General features: G+C 52.4%; 3 gene segments (V, D, J or C); all 3 read left to right on the top strand.

Annotated features, from left to right (window-relative positions):
• Window positions 1–257: 257 nt before the first annotated feature.
• Window positions 258–4,975, top strand: LOC123810808. The segment is given in 4 exon segments: window positions 258–368; window positions 738–1,058; window positions 4,546–4,833; window positions 4,968–4,975. Coding segments are annotated over 4 exon segments (663 nt in total).
• A 3,797-nt stretch (window positions 4,976–8,772) lies between these two features.
• Window positions 8,773–11,313, top strand: LOC123810807. The segment is given in 3 exon segments: window positions 8,773–8,850; window positions 8,988–9,311; window positions 11,255–11,313. Coding segments are annotated over 3 exon segments (429 nt in total).
• A 6,157-nt stretch (window positions 11,314–17,470) lies between these two features.
• On the top strand, window positions 17,471–18,182 carry LOC123810774. The segment is given in 2 exon segments: window positions 17,471–17,551; window positions 17,920–18,182. Coding segments are annotated over 2 exon segments (309 nt in total).
• Window positions 18,183–24,547: the final 6,365 nt, after the last annotated feature.

Below are 24,547 nucleotides of genomic sequence, written 5' to 3'. Positions count from 1 at the left end.
TCTGACCTCGGCTGTGGTCAGACCTGACAAGTAGTAAGGCCATGAGACACTCTGGAATGGGCACGTCAGCTGCACACTGTGGTACCAGGTTATGAACTGGATCCTTTTGGAATGAGGTAGGGTCTTCAGGGACAGCCCACCCTTGCCAGTATATCTCAGGCTGAGCCCCCATCAGGAACCACACAGCTCCTCAGGCAGCTCCCCTGAGCCCTGGCTGATTTGCATACCCAGCAGCTATCCCTCCAGCAAGGGGATAAGAGAGGCCTGGGAGGAGAGCTGCCCAGCCTGGGGCCTCAGGGAGCAGAAGTGGGACGCCTCCGCCATGGCCTGGACCCCTCTCCTCCTCGGCCTCCTCGCTCACTGCACAGGTGCTGCCCATGGCTCCCAGCCTTTCCCAGCCCCAGGGGTCTAGACAACTCTCACCCTGATTCTGACGTCAGCCTATGAGCTTCAGGTGCCCCTGAACCAGCTGCAGGATGAGGGGATGGGGGTGCTGTACCCTCCACTGTGCTCACCGGTCTGACGGAGCCTGAGGGGCTGCACCTGCCAGGAGAAAGGGACAGGAGGGTTCTCATTTCTGCACAGGATTCATGCATCAGCTCATCAGTGCAACACGTGGGCTGAGACTGCTGGCCCAGTCTCAGAATCCCTGTAGATCTCTCCAGCACAGGCAGGCCCAGGTGTCCTGGGAAGGGGACCTTCATTCTTAAGCCCACCTCTCCTTTCCTCTCTTGCAGGGTCTGTGGCCTCCTATGAGGTGACACAGCCACCCTCGATGTCAGTGCAGCCAGGACAGACAGCCAGGATCACCTGCGGGGGAGACATTGGAAGTAAATATGCTTACTGGTACCAGCAGAAGCCCGGCCAGGCCCCTGTAACGGTCATCTATGGTGATAGCCGCCGGCCCTCAGGGATCCCTGACCGGTTCTCAGGCTCCAACTCGGGGAACACGGCCACCCTGACCATCAGCGGGGTCCAGGCCCAGGACGAGGCTGACTATTACTGTGCAGCATATAGTAGTGGTACTAATACTCACGGTGGCACAGGCAGAAGGGGAAGTGAGACAAAAACCTCAGTCAGAGTCACACTCCCCTCAGGCCCCAGGAGGACTGCAGACAAAGCCATGAGCAGCCTTGGCCCAGGCCCCATTTCTCAGGTCTCCCAGTGGCCCCTCCTCCCAGCCTCAGGCAGCTGTGCAGAGGGTGGGTCAGAACTGGATTCAGGGAGCAGGACCAGGCTGGCCTGATGTGTCTGTGCCACAGACTCAATTCTTAAAAGAGAGCCTCACAAAAGGTCAGCCTGCTTGAGTCCTGTGTCCAGAAGTGACGGTCCTACAATCCATATCATCGTGACTGGGCTGCTCCCTGTTAAAATGCTCTGGATTCATCCCCAGAGCTGCCAGCTCCACTGAGCTCCTGAGGCCCGGGCTCCGAGGCTGCCCAGGACTCTGAATGGAGCCGACCAGTGCAGCAGACACTGTGAGACTCCCTGGTGCCCAGTCGGGTCCCACCCGCCCACCACCACAGCTGCAGGCCCCCGGCTGCTCTCAGCTCGGCCCTCCCGGGAAGTGAAATGGTTACAGGGAACTGCCCCCCGGTTCAGCACTGTCTCTGGGTATGACTCAGGCCTAGTGACAGCTGGAGGACAGGAAATGGGTGGGATTAATTTACAGGATATATTCTGTTTAATTCTGTTAGTGGAAATGTTTCCATATAAATTAAATATTAAAATGTTGATAATTTTATATTATTTCATCATAAATCTTAAAATCTGGTGGGCGTTTCAGACTACAGCACCTCCTACTGGAACCGCCCACATTTCATCCTCAGGAGGTGCATGTGGCTTGTGGACACCACATTGGTCAGAGCAGGTCAGATGGGAGATGTGTCCTCATTGGGCTGGGGGCAGAGGACAGTGTCAGTGACCCTGCAGTGCATCCTTGCAGCCACCAGGGCATGAGGAGGGCGGGGATCCTGTGACCACACATCACTAGGGGAAGAATGTCTGCTCCACTTGCCAACTACACCGGAAATATTGACGACAATATGAGGAAATTATTATATCGTGTCCACACTCCTCTTACCCTCAAGGACCTGATATTAAATACAAGTACAATTTTAAACATGATTCTGAACCATTGAGCACATTTTTCTTATTAGTGGAATGAATGACACAGTCTATATACATTTGTAAGTAGTTGTTGCTACAGGAAATTCCCTCACTGGGCAGATCATTCCTATAAACATCAACACAAGCCATAAGGTATACTTTGTGCAGAGATCTGGAGGGAAGGAGGGTACTAGATTGATTTTATTGATGTGGAATCACATGCTATTTTCCGCAGTTGGATATATTTCTCTAACTCACAAGCACAGATCACTGTTTGAAGGTGAAACCTCCCAGGGTGGCACTCACAGGTGACCTCCCAGGGGGTCAGGAGACCCACAGCACAGGTGTGAGCACTGGGCTGCAGGAGTGGCCAGCGGGACCCATGGGGACCCTGAGGTGTGAGTGTGAGGAGTGGACGCCCTTGGGTGGGAAGGGCAGAGAGGAGCTACTGTGGTCCCCTCAGCTGGGGACAGTGGGGGACATGTCTCAGGCACCAGACCCTGGTCCCCTCTCCATTGTCTCTCAGACCAAACTCTGAGGAGTGAGTGACGGGTCTGCCTCTCTGTCTGTCTGTCTGTGCACATGAATTCAGTGCTGCACCATCACCCCCAAGCACAATGCCTCCAGCATTTTGTACATGAATGTGTTTCATCGAATCCTCAGCAATATTGGCCTGAAAGCACATACACTTGCTCAGGACATGAAGTGAAACACGCTTTCCTGCCAATGGTGTTCCATAAAAATGAAAGGTATCATTCCTTACAGTTGTAGTTGTTTAAATCCAGTGCCCTTGATCATGTTGCAAAAGAATCCTGAATTGCACAAGGTGCCTCACCAGTAACTTGATTCCCAGTGTCCCGCTGGCATCTGATCCTGTCCTGTCTAGCAGGCAGCAGAGGGACTGTCCCCATGTTTGTGCACAGACCGTCCATGTTCACTGGGAAACACAGACCCACGACCGTGAAGAACTGAGTTGTCTTTAGAACAGACTCCGGAGGACAGAGCACCTGCACACAGAAGGCAGGGCTGTGACTCAGGGACTCGGGAGTGTGGGACCTGGGACCAGGGAGGAGGGAAATAAGGGACATGGAGAGGGGGCAGGCAGGGAGGGGATCCACAGGTCAGGCTCTGAGGTCCAGCTCCTGGATTGGAGTCTTGACTCAGCATCACTGTCTGGGGGGCTCTGGGAAAATCATACCCTCCCAGTGAGGGCACCCTGCTCATCAGACAGGAGGAGGACCTGGGCCTTCAGCATGGGGGTGATGTTGGGTTGTTACGGTGTCAGGTGAGGGGTGCATGGAAAACATTCATCCTCGAGGGTCAGTGTCTACTGGGGGCATAAGCAGCCATTCAGATGAGCTACACACACAGGGAGGCTGGAACCAAACACAAGCCCAGCTGCTTACGGCTTCAAAGCCGATACCAGAGAGACCGGTGCTGATGTCAAGGAGGGTGGTTCATTCAGGTGCCGGACACCGGGAGATGGGGGACGCATGCCTCAAAGCTCATGTCCGCCTCTCAGTGGAGCAGATTTTTACAAGGAGGGAGAGGGGAGAGAGAAAAGAGGTGAAGGGAGCGGATTGAAAAGCTCTCTACGTGCAGATGAGCACAGTCCAACCCGACAAGGCTGATGGTCCTGTGTGGGTCATCCCGGTGTAGTTGTCCCGGCTTCACCTCATCCCGACACATCACCCGACTCCAAGGTTGGGGGTCTACAGATCTCCCAAAGCTGAGAGTCTGTATCTTCTGATGTTAGTTCCTGGGGTTCTTATACAAACAAGCTGTTTATCTACAAGATTCATATTAGTCAGTGTCCGAACTTACAGAAACAATGTCAAAAGGATGGGGGGAGTGGGTTAGAATTCCCCACTGCTACAGTTCCCACTGATCCAGAGTGACATTCATCCTGGGAGCACCAGGGGGCACTGTGGGTCTTGATTTGGGCACCCATAATAGGTCCAAGTCCCCTGGGCAGTGCACAGTGCAAAGGGCCTGACTGAGGTTTCTTTGAAGACACCCCTGTCGGGTAAAATCAACTCTTAACACTGAAACCAACACCAGGACCTTCTTCTGGCCTCAGGAAATTACCATTGGGAGGCTGTTAGGCTCAGACTAGAGCTGAGACAGGCAAGGTGAGGAGCAGAAAACAGATTTGCATTCAATGCTCCTCCCCCTTGAGCTGCAAGGAGAGAAGATAATACAGGGGCTTGGAGAGGCCCAGGCCAGCTGGGCAGCCTCAGGGCAGAGCTCCTGGAAGCCCCTCCCACCATGGACTGGGCTCCCTTCTCCCTCCTGCCCCTGGTTTCTCCACAGGTCAGGGCATCCCTGGGCACACAGGGGTCCCACTCCCCAATAGTTTCCTTCCAAGCACAGTCCCGAGGGGCATCTGTCCAGTCTGGGTGCGTTTGGCATCATCCCCATGTTTTGTGTCTGCAGGTCTCTGTGCTGCACCTGTGCTGACCCAGCCCCCATCTGCTTCTGCCTCCCTGGGAGCCTCTGCCCAGCTCCCCTGCACCCTCAGCAGTGAGCACAGCAGCTACACCATTTGCTGGTATCATAAGAGACAAGGAAGTGGCCCTGGGTATGTGAAGTACATTAAGAGTGATGGAAGCCACAGCAGTGGGGGTCAGATCCCCTATCACTTCTCCGGCTCCAGCTCTGGGGCCAACTGCCACTTAACCATCTCCAATCTCCAGTGTGAGGATGAGGCTGAGAATGTCTGTGGTGAGAGTCATGCACAAGACGGCCTTTTCACAGAAGCTTCAGTGACATGGACAAAAGGAGTGAGGTCTAAACCTCCATCCCCCTTCCCCTCCCCCACAGGGACTTGGGCTAAGCTGTTCCCTGTCCTTGCCCAGGACCCTGAGACATTTACATCTTCCCCTGCAAATCCCATCATCATGTACTTCCTCCCCCACTGGGTAAAGTCACATGTGGTCACAATGTAGGTCATTTTCACAAAGCAACATCCTGTTTCCCCCAATACAGGGCTGTAGGCAGGATTCTGGGGGAGACCCGAGCAGCCCAAGCAGGAACATGACTGTGGGCAAGTGGCTGGGCTGAGATGGCCCTGTCCTAGGGGCCATCTGGCCCTTTGCCCCCATCTTGGGGTTCTTCTCAGGGAAGGACTGTAGACCTTGGTGTTCCAGGGCTGACCTTGGAAGTGGGGACAGTGACTGTACTGACTCAGCACACCTGGAAGTGAAGCAGGAGTCCTTTGAGGTTAAGCAGGAAGCACTTGTCCCTCAGTGGAGGCAGGTCAGAGACCTGCCTCCAGTGAGGAATCAGAGCTGCGTTCTGGAGGGAAGCAGGTGCCTGTTGGGAGGTCTGGGGCAGGACCCACCTGGAGCACAGGCTGGACCCTCCAGCTGTGCCATATTCTCAGCTTGTGGTGCTAAGGAAGGCTCCACGTCTGCCCACGAGAGTTTTCTAGAGATAGGCCCAGGACAATGTCCACTGGGACATGGGGGATGAGAATCCTGTGGTGGAAAATGTCAGCGACCTCCTACCTCCAGTCTCTGCCCTGTGGGTCACTGGCCTCAGCCGCATGTATGGGGGGTTGGAGACAGGATTAGTGGGTGGGTTGATATTCTGCTGACTTTCCTGGGACTGAAATACCAGAACCTTTCACTCACACCGACACCACAGACTCAGCCTGGAGCAGCTGCGTAGACCACAGTGATCTGGTTCCTGCTCACAGGTAGGTGAGGGGCAAGGCCGGGCACCCACCTGAGCAGGTTCAGGTCAGTCCTGTCTCATGATTGTGGGATTCATCCCAGGACTTGTAGCTGGGATCTCCGGAATGGCCATCACGCGGTGTCACTGGTACAGTAGGGGAATAATTAAAGCCTGCTGAGCTCTTGATAGTAACTCCAGGGAGCAGCTGACACAGGTGCCAGGACCTGCCCTTGGAGGCAGCTGGAGGGGATGTGGCTGAGGGGGTGACAGGCAGGCTGGGCCGAAAGTGAGAGTGTGTGTGGTGAGCTGTCCCCTTCCCTTGACGCATTCTGCATCTCTCAGACTGTCACTCTCTGTCTCTGTCTCTGTCTCTGTCTGTCACTCTGGTGAAATCTGGGTTTCTCACTCTTGGTCAGGTTCTGTGTCATCCCTCCAGAGCAGCTGACCCTGTCTTACCTGACCCCGGGTCATGCACCCCTTCCTTCACTTTCTTCCTGTTCCAAGTGGTGTGTGTGCCTCTGTATCTGTCTGTCGTGTTCATCACCTCAGTGACTTGTGACGGTGAGCAGATCTTCAGGTGCCTGTTTTCACAGATCATCTTTTCATTTGGGGGGAAGTGTTTGATGAAATCATTGCACACTTGAAAATTTGGGTCCCCCTCCTTGTGCTTGTAAGTGGGAGCTTATAGATTTCTTCTTATGCATTTTATTTTATTCATTCATTCATTCACCCAAGGACAGATTTTTCATCTCTCTGAGGGACAGAGAGGAAGGTAGAGAGAGAAACATCCATGAGAGAGAGAAGCACTGATTGATTGCCTCCCATACACACCCAGACTCAGTATAAAGCCCATAACTTTATGATCAGAGGATGATGCTCTGACCAACTGAGCCACACTGGTCACAGCTAAGCCCTTCCATCCCACGTGCAGGCTCATGTGCCCACCACAGCGGTCAGGATTCCCCGCAGTCCCATCACACGTGGACTCTTCGTGTTTTCCTTTTACAACACCCACCTCCTCCCACCCAGACCCTTCCCCTGCCCCTCAGCCCTGCAGCCATCACCTGCTTCTCCATCTCTCAAATTCTGTCATTGGAAAATTGTGTATAAATAGAATTCTACAGAATGTAACATTTTGTGATTGTTTATTCATTCATCACATTTCCTTATAGACTCGTCACTGGTGTTGTGTGTACCAATAGTTCATTTTTTTTATGGCTGAATAGTATTCTGTGGTTCGCATGTACTGAAGTCTGTTTAACCATCATCCCAAAGGACATTTGAATTGTTTCCAGTTTGGGGCTCTTATTTGTAAGGGCGCTGGTAAGAAATGAGTGATTGTGTCTTCCGAAGTTCAGACATTGAAGTCCTTACTCCCAGTGTAGCTGCATGTGGAGACTCGGACTCTAGAGAAGTAATAAAAGCCACAGGATGTGTCATGGGTGGGGCTCTGGTCTGATGGGATCACTGGCCAGAGTGTTTCTCTCCCTTTCTCTGACTTTGAACTTTAAGCAACTCACTGGTGTTTGGTTACCACAGCCTGAGCTGACTAGACAGGTGCTGTGAACACTTGTGTTTGCGTTTCTATGTAAACATAAGTTTTTAATTTTCTGAAATAAATGCCCAATGATGCAGTGACTGGTTGTATGGTAACTGCATGTTCATGTTATACTAAGCACACGGCTGTTTGTCCACTGTGGCTCTGCCGTCTGACCTCCCTACTGGCACTGAGTGAGTGACCCGCTTCTTGCTGCCTGACCAGTGTCTGGTGCTGCCCCGATTTCACTTCAGTCAGTCTGCTCCGTGCTGACCGGTGTGCAGGTGTCTCGCTCTGGTTTTAACTTACCTTCCCTGGTGGTGACTGATGAACATTTTTCTCTATGTGCTTTTTGACATCCGTATATTTTTCCTTCAACTGTCTATTTAGGTAATTTGCCCATGTTCAAATAGAATTTTGTTTTGTTCACCTTTTAAAGTTTTTTAATGATTTGAGGAGAACACACCTCTGTTGCTCCACCCATCCACGCCCTCATTGGCCGACTCCCGTCTGCCCCTCAACCAGGGGTCAGACCCGAACTCCTGGTGCATTTGAACGCTGCTCCAGCCAACTGAGCCCCTGGCCAGGGCTGTATGCTGTGTGTATTAATTAGTTTGACACTTTATGCACATAGTTTCTTAATGGGTTTGGATTGCCAAGTGTTATCTCCCACTGTATTATTTTCTTAAAATAGCTCCATAGGGGATCATTTATAGAACAAAGTTTTTAATTTTTTTTAAGATTTTATTTATTTATTTTTAGAGAGGGAAGGGAGGGAGAAAGAGAGAGAGAAACATCAAGGTGTGGTTGCTGGGGGTCATGGCCTGCAACCCAGGCATGTACCCTGACTGGGAATCAAACATGCAACACTTGGGTTCGCAGCCCGCGCTCAATCCACTGAGCTACACCAGCCAGGACTCAAAGTTTTTAATTTTAAAGGGTTTCCACTTACTTTCTTTCTTTTTAGATGTCAAGCATTTCTGTGAAGTCTAAGAATTCTTGCCAAGACCAAGATGCAAAAATTTTTCCTTTTTCTAAAGTGTAATAGAAATTCCCCCAGAGGCACATGACCAGTGTCACTGTGTCCTGGAGCAAATTCCTGCCTCTTACACCAGCTTGACCACTGTCCCTACCGGCTCCTGTTTCCAGCACCCCCACCCCACACCGCACTGTGATCTCATCACTGGAGGGGTACAGGAATTTGATCTCATCACCTGTGGGTGCAGAGGCTGGTCAGGGGTCAGCACTGTCCCCTCAACACCACAGAGAGCTCTGAGCAACCATGGTGCAGACCTGGAGGTGAGGACTCAACTTTAAACCCTCCATTGGCCCCAGCTGCTCTCTGCCCAGCAGGTGCCACTCAGGAAGGCTACAAGGGGAAGGAAGTGGATTTGCATGGAGCCCCTTATACAGGATAAGACAGGCCCCAAAGCCCCATCATCAGCTGTGGGTCAGAGGAAGATCCTGCAGCTTCTCCACCATGGCCTGGACCCCTCTCTTGCTCCCCCTCCTCACTCTCTGCACAGGTGCTTACTCCCAAGGCTAAGCCCCCACAGAAACCAGGGAGCAACCTGGCCCTGGGCTTTGCTCAGAACTGAGGATGTGCACCGTCCGGTAAGGAGACCCTCATCCTCACAGTCACCTCTCCTGTCCTCTCTTACAGGTTCCGTGGCCTCTTCTGAAGTGACTCAGCCCCCAGCCGTGTCTGTGAGCCCGGGACAGACAGCCAGGATCACCTGCCAGGGAGAGCTCATAAGGAGATATTATCCTGCCTGGTTGCAGCAGAAGCCAGGCCAGGCACCCATGCTGCTCATCTATGGTGACACGAATCGGACTTCAGTGATCCCTGACCGATTCTCTAGTTCTCACTCAGGGGACACGAACACCCTGACCATCAGCAGTGCCCGGGCTGAGGACGAGGCTGACTATTACTGTGCAGTGTGGAACAAAAACAGTAAAACTCACAGTGACACGGGCAGACGGGGAAGTGAGACAAAAACCTCAGTCTGTATCACACTCTCCTCAGGCTCCATGGGCACTGCTAACAAAGCCATGAGCAGCTTTGGCCCATGTCCCATTTCTCAGGTCTCCCAGCGGCCCTTCCTCCCAGCCTCAGGCAGCTTTGTAGAGAGTGATTCAGGAGTAGATTCAGGGCAGCAAGACCAGGCTGGCCTGCTGTGTCTGGGCCCCAGAATGAATTCTGAAAGGAGGGTCTGGCAAAACAACAGACTGCCAGAACCTGTGTACAGAGGTAACAGTCCTTGAATTTCTGCATCACAGTGATGGGGCCGCTCCAGGTGACATGGCCTGGATTCACCTCCAGAGCTGCCAGCTCAGCTGAGCTCCGCAAGCTCCAGGCTCCGTGGCCGCCCAGGACTCTGAATGGGGCCAACCAGTGTCTGCACACCCAGCACCCCTGCTGGAGCCCAGGTGACCAGGGCTGCGCCCTCACTGGGAAGTTCCCATGGGGCAGAGAATTGCCTCCCTCAGGGTCATTCTTCTCCCTGAGTGTGACCTAGACCCTGTAACCACCCGAGGCCCAAATCCAAGGCCCTGCCTCAGGTCAGAAGGCCCTAGCAGCCTCCAGCTGAGCCGCCCACTGTCACTGCTTTGCAGTTCCCAGGTCTTGCCTCTGAGCTTCCTTACAGAGACCCCCTGACACCTCCCTGAGTGAGGTTCTCCAGGTCAGAGGGAGTCTCCAGGGCCCCAGAGAGGAAATCACAGCCCAGGCGGAGCGTGTGGGAGAGGAGAGGGCCCCACAGAGAGGACACTCTGGGTGTCTGCAAACATTCCCACGAGACTGGTGAGCACACACGGGAGGAAACCAGCTGAGGCTGAGGAGGGAGCCCCCCAAGGACACAGGAGGGGACGGTCACAGGTCAGCACCCTGGCCTGTAGGGCTTGTGCCCAGTCGGGGGGCAGCTCCCAGTTCAGGCGTCAGGTGGACGAGTCAGAAGCTCTGTGCCCCACGGAGGGGAACTTAGTCCCAACCAAGGTCTGTGCTGGTGGCATCTCAGAAAGTGTCAGTGAGAGCAGGTGGACACAGGACGGATCTGTGACCAGTAAGTCACTGAACCCCAAATTGGAGTCCCCGACACAGGGGGACTCACATGTGTTCCAGATCCAACAGGAATCAGTCCTGTTGCCTGACCCCCTGTGAGACTTTCCTGCAAAGAATCAGGAAAACAGGGCTGTTATGAATGTAAAAACCACTTTGTCCAGAATGGCCCTGAAATGTCCTGGATGACACAATTTGTGGCCTAGGAGACAGAAAATGTGAGTATGATAATATTTCCTCCTGTCATAAGGGAGGATAAATGATTTGACATGGCAAGAGAAGACACAGAGGCCAAAAATCCAAACTGAAAGCCTTGATGTAAAAGTTATAATATTTGGGATCCGAAAGACACCAGATGAGACTGACAGCCCATGAGATGCTACCAGAGAAAACACTCAGCACTTATGTCAGAGCAACATCAACTATTCAAAATAAAGCAGAAAATAACAAAGACCAAGGTTAGACAGGGATCCCACCTTCTCTTCAAACACACTCGGTTTTAAAACACTTTCTCCACAATGCTGCAGGGTCTGGCAACTGAAAGAAGCTCAGTGTGACGAGGGCAGGACACCTCACCATCAAGACCTCAGTGGCCTAGGAAGGAGTTGGGGACACAGCAGGAGGAAGTGAGAGCTTCCATGGTGACTGAGGCCAGAGCAACAAGTTCCCTGGAATTCACTAAGATGCAGATGCAGCTGCAGCAGGGCTGGATGGACCCGGGAACCTGCCTGTCTGACTGTCCCCTCCTAGCACCAGACTGGGAGGGTTTCACTCTTGTCCACCTGCCACTCATATTCCCATGACAGTCACCACCAGAAAGCACTGTCTGTGAATCTCAGGAGACCTGCTCTCCTGCTCGTCTTCTTTTTCAGTGGTCTTAGGAAAGACAGACATGATCACCTGCCCCGGAGATTTACTGGATGAAAAATAACTCACTGGTACCAGAGAAGCCAAGCCAGGCCCCTGTGCTGGTCACTTATGAGGACAGCCAGGCACCTTCAGCGATCCCGGACGGATTCGCTGGCTCCAGCTCAGGGAAGACAGCCACCTTGGCAATCAGCAGAGCCCAGGCCCAGGAGGAGGCTGACTATCACTGTCAACCATGGGGCAGCAGTGGTACTGCTCACAATGACATTCAGAGATGGGGAAGTGGGACATGACCCCCTTCCCCATCGGTGTCACACTCTCCTCCAGCCCAAACGGGACCAGAGACAAAGCCATGAGCAGGTCTGTCCCAGGTCCCCAGACTGAGATCCTCAGGCTGCCCCTCCTCAGCCTCAGGCAGCTGTGCAGAGGGTGGGACAGCAGTGGATTCAGTCTCACAGGACAGGGCTGACCTGGGGTTTCCAGGGCCTGCATGTGAGTTGGAGACAGAGGGAAATTGTGGCAGGACAAAAAGCCAGAACACACATCCTGTGCAAATTGTCCCTGAATATCCTTGTAATGGTGACTGGGCCCCTCACTGGTCACCTGATCTGGGTTTGTACCCAGAACTACCCAGATCAGCAGAGCTCAGGAAGCTCTAGGATGTCCTGGCAGCCTGAACTCTGAACAGAGCAAACATGGGCGAGGACTCTGAGGATCCATCTACAACCCCTCCTCAGGGATAACCCTCCCTCCCTCCACTGCTGGGTCCTGGCAGCTCACAGCAGTGCCCTCACTAGGAAGTGCTCCTGGTGGAGAGGACCCACCCTACAAAGTCAGTCCCCTCTCAGAGTGTGGCTCAGGGTCAGGATAACCTTACAGGGCCTCCCAGCTGAGTCCTCAGTTGTCACCACATTTCAGGTTCCCACTCTTAACTCTCATGTTTACTCCGCTAAGATCACCCACAATCACAAATGCATGTGGTTCTCCATTCCCTCTGTGCGTCCAGGGAACTGACTGCCAGTTTGGTGAATCTGATCACCACATGTAACAGGGTGCAGCCAGGACCCTCCCTTGCAAAGAGGGATTTGTAATGGGGTCCAGAACTCAGGGTGTCCAGGAAATATTAAAAAGGTAGGATGTCCTCACCCCATGAGTCTGAACTGGGGGATGGGACCCATGGAGCAGGGCCAATGAGAGCTGTTCTGCAGAGCAACAGTTTTGCAAATAACCTCAGGCACAGTCATTTAGCATGTCTCTAACTGCAACTGGTTTCATGGATATGTTAAATGGCTGTGGCCTTGCCTTGAGCCAAGGAGATGGGAGTGACTTCCACCCAGGATGTCACTGGAAGGCAGCTCCCCATGGTTATAGGGCCTGTGCCTGCATGAGAGCTTGGAGATGACAGGCTCCATGCCATAGGGCCACACCTGCCTGGACAGGCAGCCCAGAGAAGCTGGAAAGATACGGGAGTGCTGGCAGGTGTAGCCCATCATGCGAGGAGTCGAAATGGGGCTGCAGAGGAAAATTGGGGCTGGGATTTAAACCCAGGGGCAGCAGCCATGAAAAAGTTTGCAACCTTGTGGCTTTGGGGCTCCCTTTGCCACGCAGCTTAGGAAGCCAGAAAGCAAGATGTAGCAGTGAGGCAGAGCTCTCTTTCTTAGTGATGTGGAAGCATGCAGGAGAGACGTTGTGGGAAGGAAAGGGGTGAAATGACTCTTGCTGGTGGGCCCGGAGAAGGTGCCACAGGGTTGTGGATTAAGAACTGGAGATCGCTGCAGCAACACAGCTGATGGTGCTGGGAGGTGAGGGAGGCTGGGCGGCGGAGCACGGATTACCTGAATGAACCCGGGACTCCCTGAGCCACGGTCCTCTATTTCTTTATCTGAGATATGGTACCCGGGACCGGGCAGAGGGGGAAAGAAAGATTGTGGCTTTGTGGGAATTCTAAGGGACTTTGAGGTCTCAATGAAGACACTCAGTCGTTACTCTAAGACTGTAGAACTTTTGAATAAATAATTTGTTTCCTTTTCATGGATCTCTGACATTGAGAGCTATAATTTGCTGGTGGTGGGCAAGGAGAACCTAGTACAGGGGGACCCATAGAGAAGGGGGTCCATTTGATAATAGTGTATCACCCCCCCCCGGGTCTGTTCTGTAACACACACCGTGTGAGGAAACACCCTGAGGCCAAAGAGAACCACACGTACACCAGAGAGACCTCTTGCCGAGCTCACACACACAACCACAAGTCACACTTGTCCCACAGTCGAAGAGGACATGTCCTAATCAGGCACCAGAGTCACCTGTCAAGGAGCTGAACCTCAAGGTGTGAAAACAGTACCCGACTCCTTGGACTGTTGTGTCACCTACAGGCGCAACTGACCAAGGATCACACTGTTTGCATTAACTCTAATGAGTCTGCAATAACCTAGAACAGCAGACAAAATACACATATAAACACAAGTATTGTTCACTAACAAGGAAGTATTCACCAAGTCTGATGTCACATCAAATATTCCTCATTGGAAGCAAGAAAATACCAGCTACAATAAGCAACAAAAACAAGCAGTTGTAGTGGCCATGAAATTTCACACATGATTGAATGGTTAGTCAAGGATTTTAAGAAAATTCGTATTGCATTTGTTCCGTGTGTAGGAGATGTTTGAACATGGTAATTGTAGACAAGGAGGACAAAAACCAAGGCCAAGTCAACACACAGATGCAGACACTACAGTGTCTGGGACACAATGACCCTGATGTGACTGACAGCAGGGTCATCTCCGCAGAGGAGAGATGAGAATAGACGAAGTGGAGGAGAAACTACAGAGAGGACATGAGACACAGACACGAAACCACACTGAATAAACACACGGAAGCGTCAGTGTGCGGGAGGGCACGGAGGGAACCTCACTGGCACGTGATCACAGGCTTTGAAGCAGAGAAGTTTTGGGGAAGGTAGGAAAAATATTTGAGGAAACACTGGGCAAAAATGTTCTGATTGCATAGAAAACTGAGATCCTACAGATCCAAGAACCTAGGCAAAACCCAAGCACAAAAACATATAAGAGACATCAACACACATCACAACCAAATTCCTAAACCCAGTGTTGACGAGAAAATCACAAAAGCCGCAGAGACTCGGGGGCCCGTCCACGGAGAGGACGGAGCAGAGGGACCAGGGCAGAGGTCTCCCTGGAAACACCACAGACGGGGGGAGAGGGGGGCAGAGAGTCTAGAAAACTAAAAGCAACAACAAAACTAAAACAAAAACCTGTCCACTTTCACGTCTTTACCCAGTGAAATTACCTTTAAAAAAAGGAAGGAAAGTGAAACTCTCTCAGATGTACAGACACTTAGAGAACTGACACCCACAGATGCTCTGTACCAGGAAGAGCAGGGGACCCGCCCGAGTCAGAGAGAAATGGGGATCTACACAGAGAAATTAATGGCATCTGGTATCGTTACCACAGGGATCAATATGAAATGTTTTGTCCTATTATATTCCATAACACACATCACTGTTTAGGCAAAAAAAACAACAACAATGTATGTTGTGGTTTATAATATATGATAAAGTAAAGCTATGACAATGTTACCTAAAGGTTTGAGAACCTCATATGATAAACTCAGGTGTCTCACTCACACCTAGTTCAGGGACAATGGGACACTTTCCCACAAGGTCATAACTTCGGCAGCAGGAGTGATGAGTTGTCAGAATTCTCGGAATCAGGAGAGAAGGTCCCGTGTGACTTCCTGTGCAAACCAGAAGGGAAGCAGCAGCCCCTGTGTAGTGACAGTCCCTGTGGGTCACCTGCTCACTCACATCACTGACACAGGACAGGAGTCACAGTGCAGTGGCTCCTCCTTCCCCAGGGTACCCCTCAGCAGCTCTGACTCCTGGGCCAGGTGTGTGTGCTCAGTGTGACGTCAGTCCTGCCACTCATCCCTTAATGTCACAGATTCATGTCACATTGGGCCCACTTGGTTTGGACCATAACCACCTTAGTTTCTCACTGTCCTTCCTGCTCAGACAGACAGACCCTCCCCCCAGGGCAGTGACCCTGCTCTCCCCACACTCACTCCCTCCTGCTGCTCCCTCTTCTCACCCTGATGGCAGCTCCAGGGTCCCCTCCAGAGAGACCCCTCCAGCCCCTCCCCACACAGGACCTGCCTGTCAGTTCTTATCTGATCTCAACTAATTATGTGAATACTACAACAGCTGCACAGTTATTCCCCTGTAATTATTCTCATTTTTTATTTATTTATTAGTGCCTATTATTTTCCTCACTAGTCAGGACATTTTTTTAATGCAAACGCACACACGACAATATGAGACGTGGGCAGACAGGAGCCTCTTTTTCTCTTGCAGCCACAAGTCTGGGCCCGACGGGTGTTCTGCAGACACTCACCAGCCCTGTGAGGTCCCAAGTCCTTCCCCCCTTTCTTCCAGGAAGTGCCTGAAAGTCAGGGTCAGCTTGTGAAGAGCTGTTAAACAACATGCCCATGTGAGACTTCGGCCCTCACTCTAAACGCTCCCCGTTCAGGGCAGCAGACAAGGACGTCCCCATGGTTACAGCGGCTCTCTGGGTGGGCAGTGCACTGAGGACGGGAGGGTGAGAGCTGTTGTGCACAGTTCACTGTTGTCCCCCACGTCCTGCCGGAAACCTCAGATTCGTTGTTCATGAAAAGTGTCTTTAATAAAGTCGGATGCAGTTCTGCTTGGGAAAAAAGCACACAGGTAGAAGGTGGCGGTGACTGTGCTGTGTCACCCACACCAGTGTGTCCACTGTGGGCTCCCATGTGCACACTGGCATCTGTGAGGCAGGACTGGTCCCATTCACACGTCTCACCCAGGATGCAGTGTCTGGCAGACAGAGTGGGGGCTGAATCAGTGTTTGCTGGGTGAGTGTCTCCTGTCTCAGTCTTTGGGGGCAGATGCTGACACGGCCCTATTTTGAGCCAGCGCTAGCAGTGGGCATCAGTGAGAGGCAGTCCCTCAGTCCTGTGTACCCCATGAAGGCCTCAGCATCACACAGGCACCCCAGGGATATGTCAGAGATGCTTCAGGTGGGCCCCACCCTCTCCTCCTCCCAATGAGCCTGTTCGTACTTTTATGGGTGATCTGAGCCTCCTGTGCCTGGTCTTGGGGCCGGTGGTGGTTATGGAGAGAACAGCAATCCCCCCTGGGACCCTCAGTCCCTGGATCAGGGAGTTGCCACCTGAGCAGTAGGTTCAGACTCTGCATCTGGACCCAGGCACACCTCCTCCCCCTGCATCCAGTGTGGGGAGGCCACCAGGGGGCAGCAGAGACCACCTGGCAAAGCCTCCTGGAGACTTGGAGGGCCTGGGCATGAGGAATTCGACCATGCAGGGGGATTATTATCATTTATGTTTTGGAACTATCTGTCCATTCATTAATAATTAAGATATTTAATTGTGGTAAGACATGGTGAATATTAAGCACCACGTCACATCTTTAAAGAGAGCAGCAGGTTTTCTACAGCATTAACTTTGACACGGATGATATAACATCCTGACTGTGAGTCTCTCAGATTGGGTTCTCATAGAATTGGCCTGTGCATCTGTCTCAGGTCCAGGCACTTCATTCCTGTCCAGCCCACCCCATTCGTGCTCACACTCTGTAACTGTCACACCTTTCCAAGCACTGGATCTGACCCTGGCACTGGCACACACTCGGGACACTGGGGCACAGCATCTATAACCTGTCCCAGGAGCTGAAACCAAGTTAGAAACTTCCAGAATCTCAGAGGCTCCAAGTTCTCCTTGTGCACTGAGCAAGGTGAGAATGTCCTACAGGTTCTGATGCTCACACACTGTCACTGGGTGGGACCCTGCTCTGTCCTCAAGCTCATATTGTCACCACTACAGTTAACGCTCTATAGGGGTCCAGAACGTGCAGACAGATGTCACCTCTGAGCTCTGCTGGGGCCAGCCCAGCCCAGGAGTGAGGCCCTGAGACAGTCTTGGGTGGAGATGTCAGCCTCTCACTGTGGTATAAGGATATGAACCAGAATCCCCTGGGAATGAGGTGGGGTCCCAAGGGACCACTACTCCCTTCCCTGAGTTGCTCAGGCTCATCCCCCAGCAGGAACCACACAGCTACTCAGGCAGCTACCCTGAGCCCTGGTTGATTTGCATACCCAGCAGCTGTCTCTCCAGCAAGGGGATAAGAGAAGCCTGGGAGGACAGCTGCCCAGCCTGGGGCCTCAGGGAGCAGAAGTGGGACACCTCCACCATGGCCTGGACCTCTCTCCTCCTCGGCCTCCTCGCTCACTGCACAGGTGCTGCCCATGGCTCCCAGCCTTTCCCAGCCCCAGGGGTCTAGACAACTCTCACCCTGATTCTGACCTCAGCCTATGAGATTCAGGTGCACCTGAACCAGCTGCAGGATGAGGGGATGGGGGTGCTGTACCCTCCACTGTGCTCACTGGTCTGAGTGAGCCTGAGGGGCTGCACCTGCCAGGAGAAAGGGACAGAAGGGTCCCCATTTCTTCACAGGTTTCATGGATCAGCTCATCAGTGGGACATGTGGGCTGAGACTCATGGCCCAGTCTCAGAATCCCTGTAGATCTTCCAACAAGGGCAGGCTCAGGTGTCCTGGGAAGGGGTCCTTCATCCTTAACCCCACCTCTCCTTTCCTCTCTTGCAGGGTCTGTGGCCTCCTATGAGGTGACACAGCCACCCTCGATGTCAGTGCAGCCAGGACAGACAGCCAGGATCACCTGTGGGGGAGACAACATTGGAAGAAAAAGTGTTGACTGGCTCCAGCAGAAGCCCAGCAAGGCCCCTGTAACCATCATCTACAGTGATAGCAGCAGGCCCTCAGGGATCCCTGACCGGTTCTCAGGCTCCAACTCGGGGAACACGGCCACCCTGACCATCAGCGGGGTCCAGGCCCAGGGACGAGGCTGACTATTACTGTGCAGCATGGGATGGTAGTACAAACACTCACGGTGGCACAGGCAGATGGGGAAGTGAGACAAAAACCTCAGTCTGTGTCAAGCTCTCCTCAGGCCCCAGGACGACCGCAGACAAAGCCATGGGTAGCTTTGGCCCAGGTACCCTTTCTCAGGTCTCCCAGTGGCCCCTCCTCCCAGCCTCAGTCAGCTGTGCAGAGGGTGGGTCAGGACTGGATTCAGGGGGCAGGACCAGGCTGGCCTCCTGTGTCTGTGACACAGAATCAATGCCAAAAAGAGGGCCTCACGAAAGGACAGCCTGCTTGAGTCCTGTGCCCAGAAGTGACGGTCCTACAATCCTTATTATCGTGACTGGGCTGCTCCTTGTGAAAATGCTCTGGATGCATCCCCAGAGCTGCCAGCTCCATGGAGCTCCTGAGGCCCGGGCTCCGAGGCCGCCCAGGACTCTGAATGGAGCCGACCAGTGCAGCAGACACTGTGAGATCCCCTGGTGCCCAGTCGGGTCCCACACGCCCACCACCACAGCTGCAGGCCCCCGGCTGCTCTCAGCCGGGCCCTCCCTGGGAGCGGGATGGTAGCAGGGAACTGTCCCCCCCACCCCCCACCCCTGTTCATCACTGTCTCTGGGTGTGACTCAGGTCTAGTGACAGCTGGAGGACAGGAAATGGGTGGGATTAGTTTACAGGATATATTGTGTTTAATTCTGTTAGTGGAAATGTTTCCATATAAATTAAATATTAAAATGTGGATAATCTTAAATTTTTTCATCATAAATCTTAAAATCTGGTGCACATTTCAGACTACAGCACCTCCTACTGGAACCGCCCACATTTCATCCTCAGGAGGTGCATGTGGCTTGTGGACACCACATTGGTCAGAGCAGGTCAGATGGGAGACGTGTCCTCGTTGGGCTGGGGGCAGAGGACAATGTCACTGACCCTGCAGTGCATCCTTGCAGCCACCAGGGCATGAGGAGGGCGGGGATCCTGTGACCAGATGTCACTAGGGGAGGAATGTCTGCTCCACTTGCCATCTACACCGGAAATATTGAGGACAGAACAAGGGGAATTATTATGTCACCTGTCCACACTACTTCTGTCCTCAAGGACCTGATATTAAATACAAGTACAATTTTAAACATGATTCTGAGCCATGGAGCACATTTTTCTTACTAGTGGAATGAATGACACAGTCTACATACATTTGTAAGTAGTTGTTGCTACAGGAAACTCCCTCACTGGGCAGATCATTCCCATAAACATCAACACAAGCCATAAGGTTATACTTTGTGCAGAGATCTGGAAGGAAGGAGGGTACTAGATGGATTTTATTGATTTGGGGGCCACATGCTGTGCCCCACAAAGGGATACATTTGCCTACCTCACATACACAGAATGTGTTTTGAAGGTGAAATCTCCCAGGGTGGCACTCACAGGTGACCTCCCAAGGTGGTCAGGAGACCCACAGCACAGGTGTGAGCACTGGCCTGCAGGGTCCCCATGGGGACCCTGAGGTGTGAGTGTGAGGAGTGGACGCCCTTGGGTGGGAGGGGCAGAGAGGAGCTGCTGTGGTCCTCTCAGCTGGGGGACAGTGGGGGGCATGTCTCAGGCACCAGACCCTTGTCCCCTCTCCACTGTCTCTCAGAACAAACTCAGGGAGTCAGTCAGGGGTCTGTCTGTCTGTCTGTGCACAGGAGTCACACCAGGCTGCACCTCACCTCCAAGGAAAATGCTCCAGCATTCCCCAGGTGAATTAATTGCATTAGATTCTCAGCAGTACTGGTGTGCAAACAAATACATTTGTTTGAGATATTAGGTAATAATGTGCCTTGCCAATCATATTTCTTAATATTAAAGATTTCCCTTCTTATTCTGACAGTCATCCAACCTCAATGGCCCTGACATTATTACAAAAGGCATTCTGTACAGATTCTCCCGAGGATCCCAACCTGATCCCCAATGTCTCGCTGTGTTGTCTGCGGTGGTGGAAGTGGCCCCACCTCCATACAAGAGAGACCAGGGTTTCACTGGAAAAGACAGATTCCAACACCGAGAAGATCCCAGCGCACTTCAGAGCAGACTCAGGGGGCGGAGCACCTGCAGACAGGAGGCATGGCCTTGACTCAGGGACTCAGGAGGATGGGATGTGGGACAGAGGAGGAGCAGGATAAGAGACCTGGAGAAGGGCTGGGCAGGGAGGAGATCCACAGGTCAGGCTCTGAGAACCAGCTCCTGCATCCCTGGATTGAAGCCTTGACTCAACATCACAGTCTGGGGGACTCTGGGGAAATCATAACCTTGCAAGGTTGGCCCCTGCTCATTGGAAGGTGCCTTCAGCACAAAGATCATGTTGAATAATTATGATGTCTGGTGAGGGGTGCAGGTCAAACACTCACCAACCATGTGACACCTATTAAGGCCTCCAAAGTAGTCAATAGGTTGAGCTACTCACATGGAGAAGGACATTCACCCTGGGGGCACAAGGGGGCACAGTGGGTCGTGCCTTGGGAACTCATAATGCAAATCTCCTGGGCTGTGCTCAGTGCAACGAGTGTAACTGATTCTCCTTGGAGACAGTTTTATTGGTTAAATTCAACTCTTAATGAAACCCACATCTGGACCTTCCTCCTCCTCTGGAAATTACCAGCAGGAAGCTGTCATGCTTGGGGTTGAGACACATCTGAGACAGATTTGCATTCATGGACCTCCCTGTTGAGCTGCAAGGACAGAGGACAATACAGGGGGCTTGGAGAGGCCAGGGCCAGCTGGGCAGCCTCAGGGCAGAGCTCCTGGAAGCCCCTCCCACCATGGACTGGGCTCCCTTCTCCCTCCTGCCCCTGGTTTTCTCCACAGGTCAGAGCATCCCTGAGCACTCAGGGGTCCCCTCCCCAATAGTTTCCTTCCAAGCACAGTCCCAAGGGGCATCCGTCCAGTCTGGGTGCCTTTGGAATCATCGCCATCTTTTGTGTCTGCAGGTCTCTGTGCTGCACGTGTACTGACCCAGCCTCCCTGGGAGCTTCCGCCCAGCTCCCCCGCACCCTCAGCAGTGAGCACAGACCCTACAGCATTCACTGATATCAACAGAGACCAGGAAATGGCCCTGGGTATGTGATGTACATTAAGAGTGATGGAAGCCACAGCAGTGGGGACAGGATTCCCGATCACTTCTCAGGCTCCAGCTCTGGGGCCAACTGCTACTTAACCATCTCCAGTCTCCAGTCTGAGGACGAGACTGAGTATATCTGTGGTGAGAGCCACACACACAACGGCCTTTTCACAGAAGCTGCGGTGACACATACAAAAGGGGAGTAAGAAAGGCCCAAACCTCCATCCCTCATCCCCTCCCCCACAGGGACTTGGGCTAAGCTGCTCCCTGTCCTTGCCCAGGACCCTGAGACATTTACGTCTTCCCCTGCAAATCCCCTCCTCCTGTACTTACTCCCGTCTGGGGAAAGTCACATATGGTCACAATGTAGTTCATTTTCACAAAGCAACGTCCTGTTTCCTTCAATACAGGGCACTATGCAGGACGCTGGGACAAACGCGAGCAGCCCAGACAGGAACATGACCCTGAACAAGTGGCTGGGCTGAGGTGACTGCATCTCCAGGAGCCATCGGGCCTTTGCTCCCATCTTGGGATTCTTCTCAAGGAAGGAACGCAGACCTTGGTGTTCCAGGTATGACCCTAGAAGTGGAGACAGTGACTGTATTGACTCGGGACACCTGGGAGTGAAGCAGGAGCGCTGTGAGGACTGAGGTTCTGCAGGAAGCATTTGTCCCTGAGCAGAGGCAGGACTGAGAGGCCTGATGCCGAGTTGAGAGCAGAGCTGGGTCGGGAGGGAAGCGGGTGCCTGTTGGGAGGTCTGGGGCAGGACCCATGTGGAGCTCGGGCTGGGTCCCCGAGCTGTGCCAGTTCTCAGCCTGTGGTGCCAAGGAAGGCTCCAGCTGTGGCCACAGAACATTTTTAGGGACAGATCAGGACAATGCCCAGTGGGACATGGGGGATGGGAAGCTGAGGTGGAAAATATGTCAACGACCTCCTACCTCCAGTCCCTGCCCTGTGGGTCACCAGCCTCAGCCGCATCTGTGGGGGGATGGAGACAGGATTAGTGGGTGGGTTGATATTCTGCTGACTTTCCCAGGAACTGAAATACCAGAATCTTTCACTCACACCGACACCATAGAGTCAGCCTGGAGCAGCTGCGTGGACCACAGTGACCTGGTGCCTGCTCACAGGTAGGTGATCAGAGTCACCTGAGCAGGTTCAGGCCAGTCCTGTCTCATGATTGTGGGATTCATCCCAGGACCTCAAGCTGGGATGTCCACCTGAGCGGACACCACACGGTGTCACTGGTACAGTAGGGGAATAATTAAAGCCTGCTGAGCTCTGGACAGTAACCCCAAGGAGCAGCTGACACAGGTGCCAGGACCTGCCCTTGGAGGCAGCTGGAGGGGATGTGGCTGAGGGGGTGACAGGCAGGCTGGGCCGAAAGTGAGAGTGTGTGTGGTGAGCTGTCCCCTTCCCTTGGTGCATTCTGCATCTCTCAGACTGTCACTCTCTGCCTCTGTCCGTCTGTCTGTCACTCTGGTGAAATCTGGGTTTCTCCCTGTTAGTCATGTTCTGTGTCATCCCTGCAGAGCAGCTGAGCCTGTCTTACCTGACCCCGTGTCCTGCACCCCTTCCTCCACTTTCTTCCTGTTCCACATGGTGTGTGTGCCTCTGTATCTGTCTGTCGTGCTCATCACCTTAGTGACTTGTGACGGTGAGCAGATCTTCAGGTGCCTATTTTCACACGTGCATCTTCTTTCTTGGTGAAGTGTTGGATCAGATCTACAGATATTTTAAATAATTTGGATCCTCCTGTTTTTGGGTGTGTGAGTGTGTATTTCTTATACAGTTTATTTGTTTGTTTGTTTGTTTATTATCCTCACCCAATAGCTTTTTTTCATTGTTTTAGTGACAGAGAAAGGGACCGAGAGGAGGGAGAGAGAGAAACATTGATGAGAGTGAGAAGCATTGATTGATTGCCTCCCATATGTACCCAGACCGGGGACTGAACTCACACCCTTGTGATCAGAGGATGATGGCCCAAGCAACTGGGCCACACTGGACACGGCTACACACTTCTCTCCCACGTGCCGGCTCATGCACCCACCACAGCGGTTAGGATTCCATGTGGTCCCATCACACGTGGACTCTTCGTGTTTCCCTTTCACAACACCCACCTCCTCCCACCCAGAGCCTCCCCCTGCCCCTCAGCCCTGCAGCCATCACCTGCTTCTCCATCTCTCAAATTCTGTCATTGGAAAATTGTGTAGAAATAGAATCCTACAGAATGTAATTTTTTTGATTGGTCATTTATTCATCGTATTTCCTCACATGCTCGTCAAGGATGTTGTGTTTATCAATAGTCCATTTTTTTGACTGATTAATATTCTGTGATTCACATGTACCAATGTCTGTTTAACCATCACCCCGAAGGAGTTCTGAATTGTTTTTAGATTGGGGCTCTTATGTGTAAGGGCGCTGGTATGAACTGAGTGTCTGTGTCTTCCGGAGTTCGGACGTTGAAGTCCTTGCTCCCAGTGTAGCTGTATGTGGAGACGGGGACTCCAAGGAAGTAATAAAAGCCAAAGGATGTGTCATGGGTGGGGCTCTGGCCTGGTGGGATCAATGTTCAGAGCCTCTGTCTCTGTCTCTCTCTCTGAATTCTAACTTTAAGCAACTCGGTGGTGTTTGTTAGCACAGCCTGAGCTGACTAGACAGGTGCTATGAACACTTGTGTATGGGTTTCTATATAAACATAAGTTTTTAATTTTCTGAAATAAATGTACAGTGATGCAGTGACTGGCTGTATGGTAACTGCATGTTCATGTTATACTAAGTACAGGGCTGTTTTTCCACTGTGGCTCTCCCGTCTGACCTCCCTACCGGCACTGAGTGAGTGACCCCCTTCTCGCTGCCTGACCAGTGTCTGGTGCTGCCCCGATTTCACTTCAGTCAGTCTGCTCCGTGCTGACCGGTGTGCAGGTGTCTCGCTTGGGTTTTAACTTACCTTCCCTGGTGGCTCCTGATGAACATTTTGTGTGTGTGTGTTTTGATATTTGTATATTTTTCCTTCAACTGTCTATTTCTGTCATTTGTCCATTATCAAATTGAATTTTGTTTGCTTTGTTTACTTTTTAAACTTTTTAAATGATTTGAGAAAACATGTGTCTGTTGCTCTGCCCATTCATGCCCTCATTGGCCGACTCCCGTCTGCACCTCCAACAGGGGTCAGATCCAAATCCTTCCTACATTTGGACACTACTCCAGCCAACTGAGCCCCCAGCTAGGGCTGCCTGCTTTGCATATTAATTA

This window comes from Phyllostomus hastatus, unplaced genomic scaffold, assembly GCF_019186645.2.
Source record: "Phyllostomus hastatus isolate PE091 unplaced genomic scaffold, TTU_PhHast_1.1 phas_scaffold_760, whole genome shotgun sequence".
NCBI classification, from domain to species: domain Eukaryota; kingdom Metazoa; phylum Chordata; class Mammalia; order Chiroptera; family Phyllostomidae; genus Phyllostomus; species Phyllostomus hastatus.
Note: the sequence above shows the minus strand (reverse complement) of the source record. Positions and strands in the feature narration are given on the sequence as shown.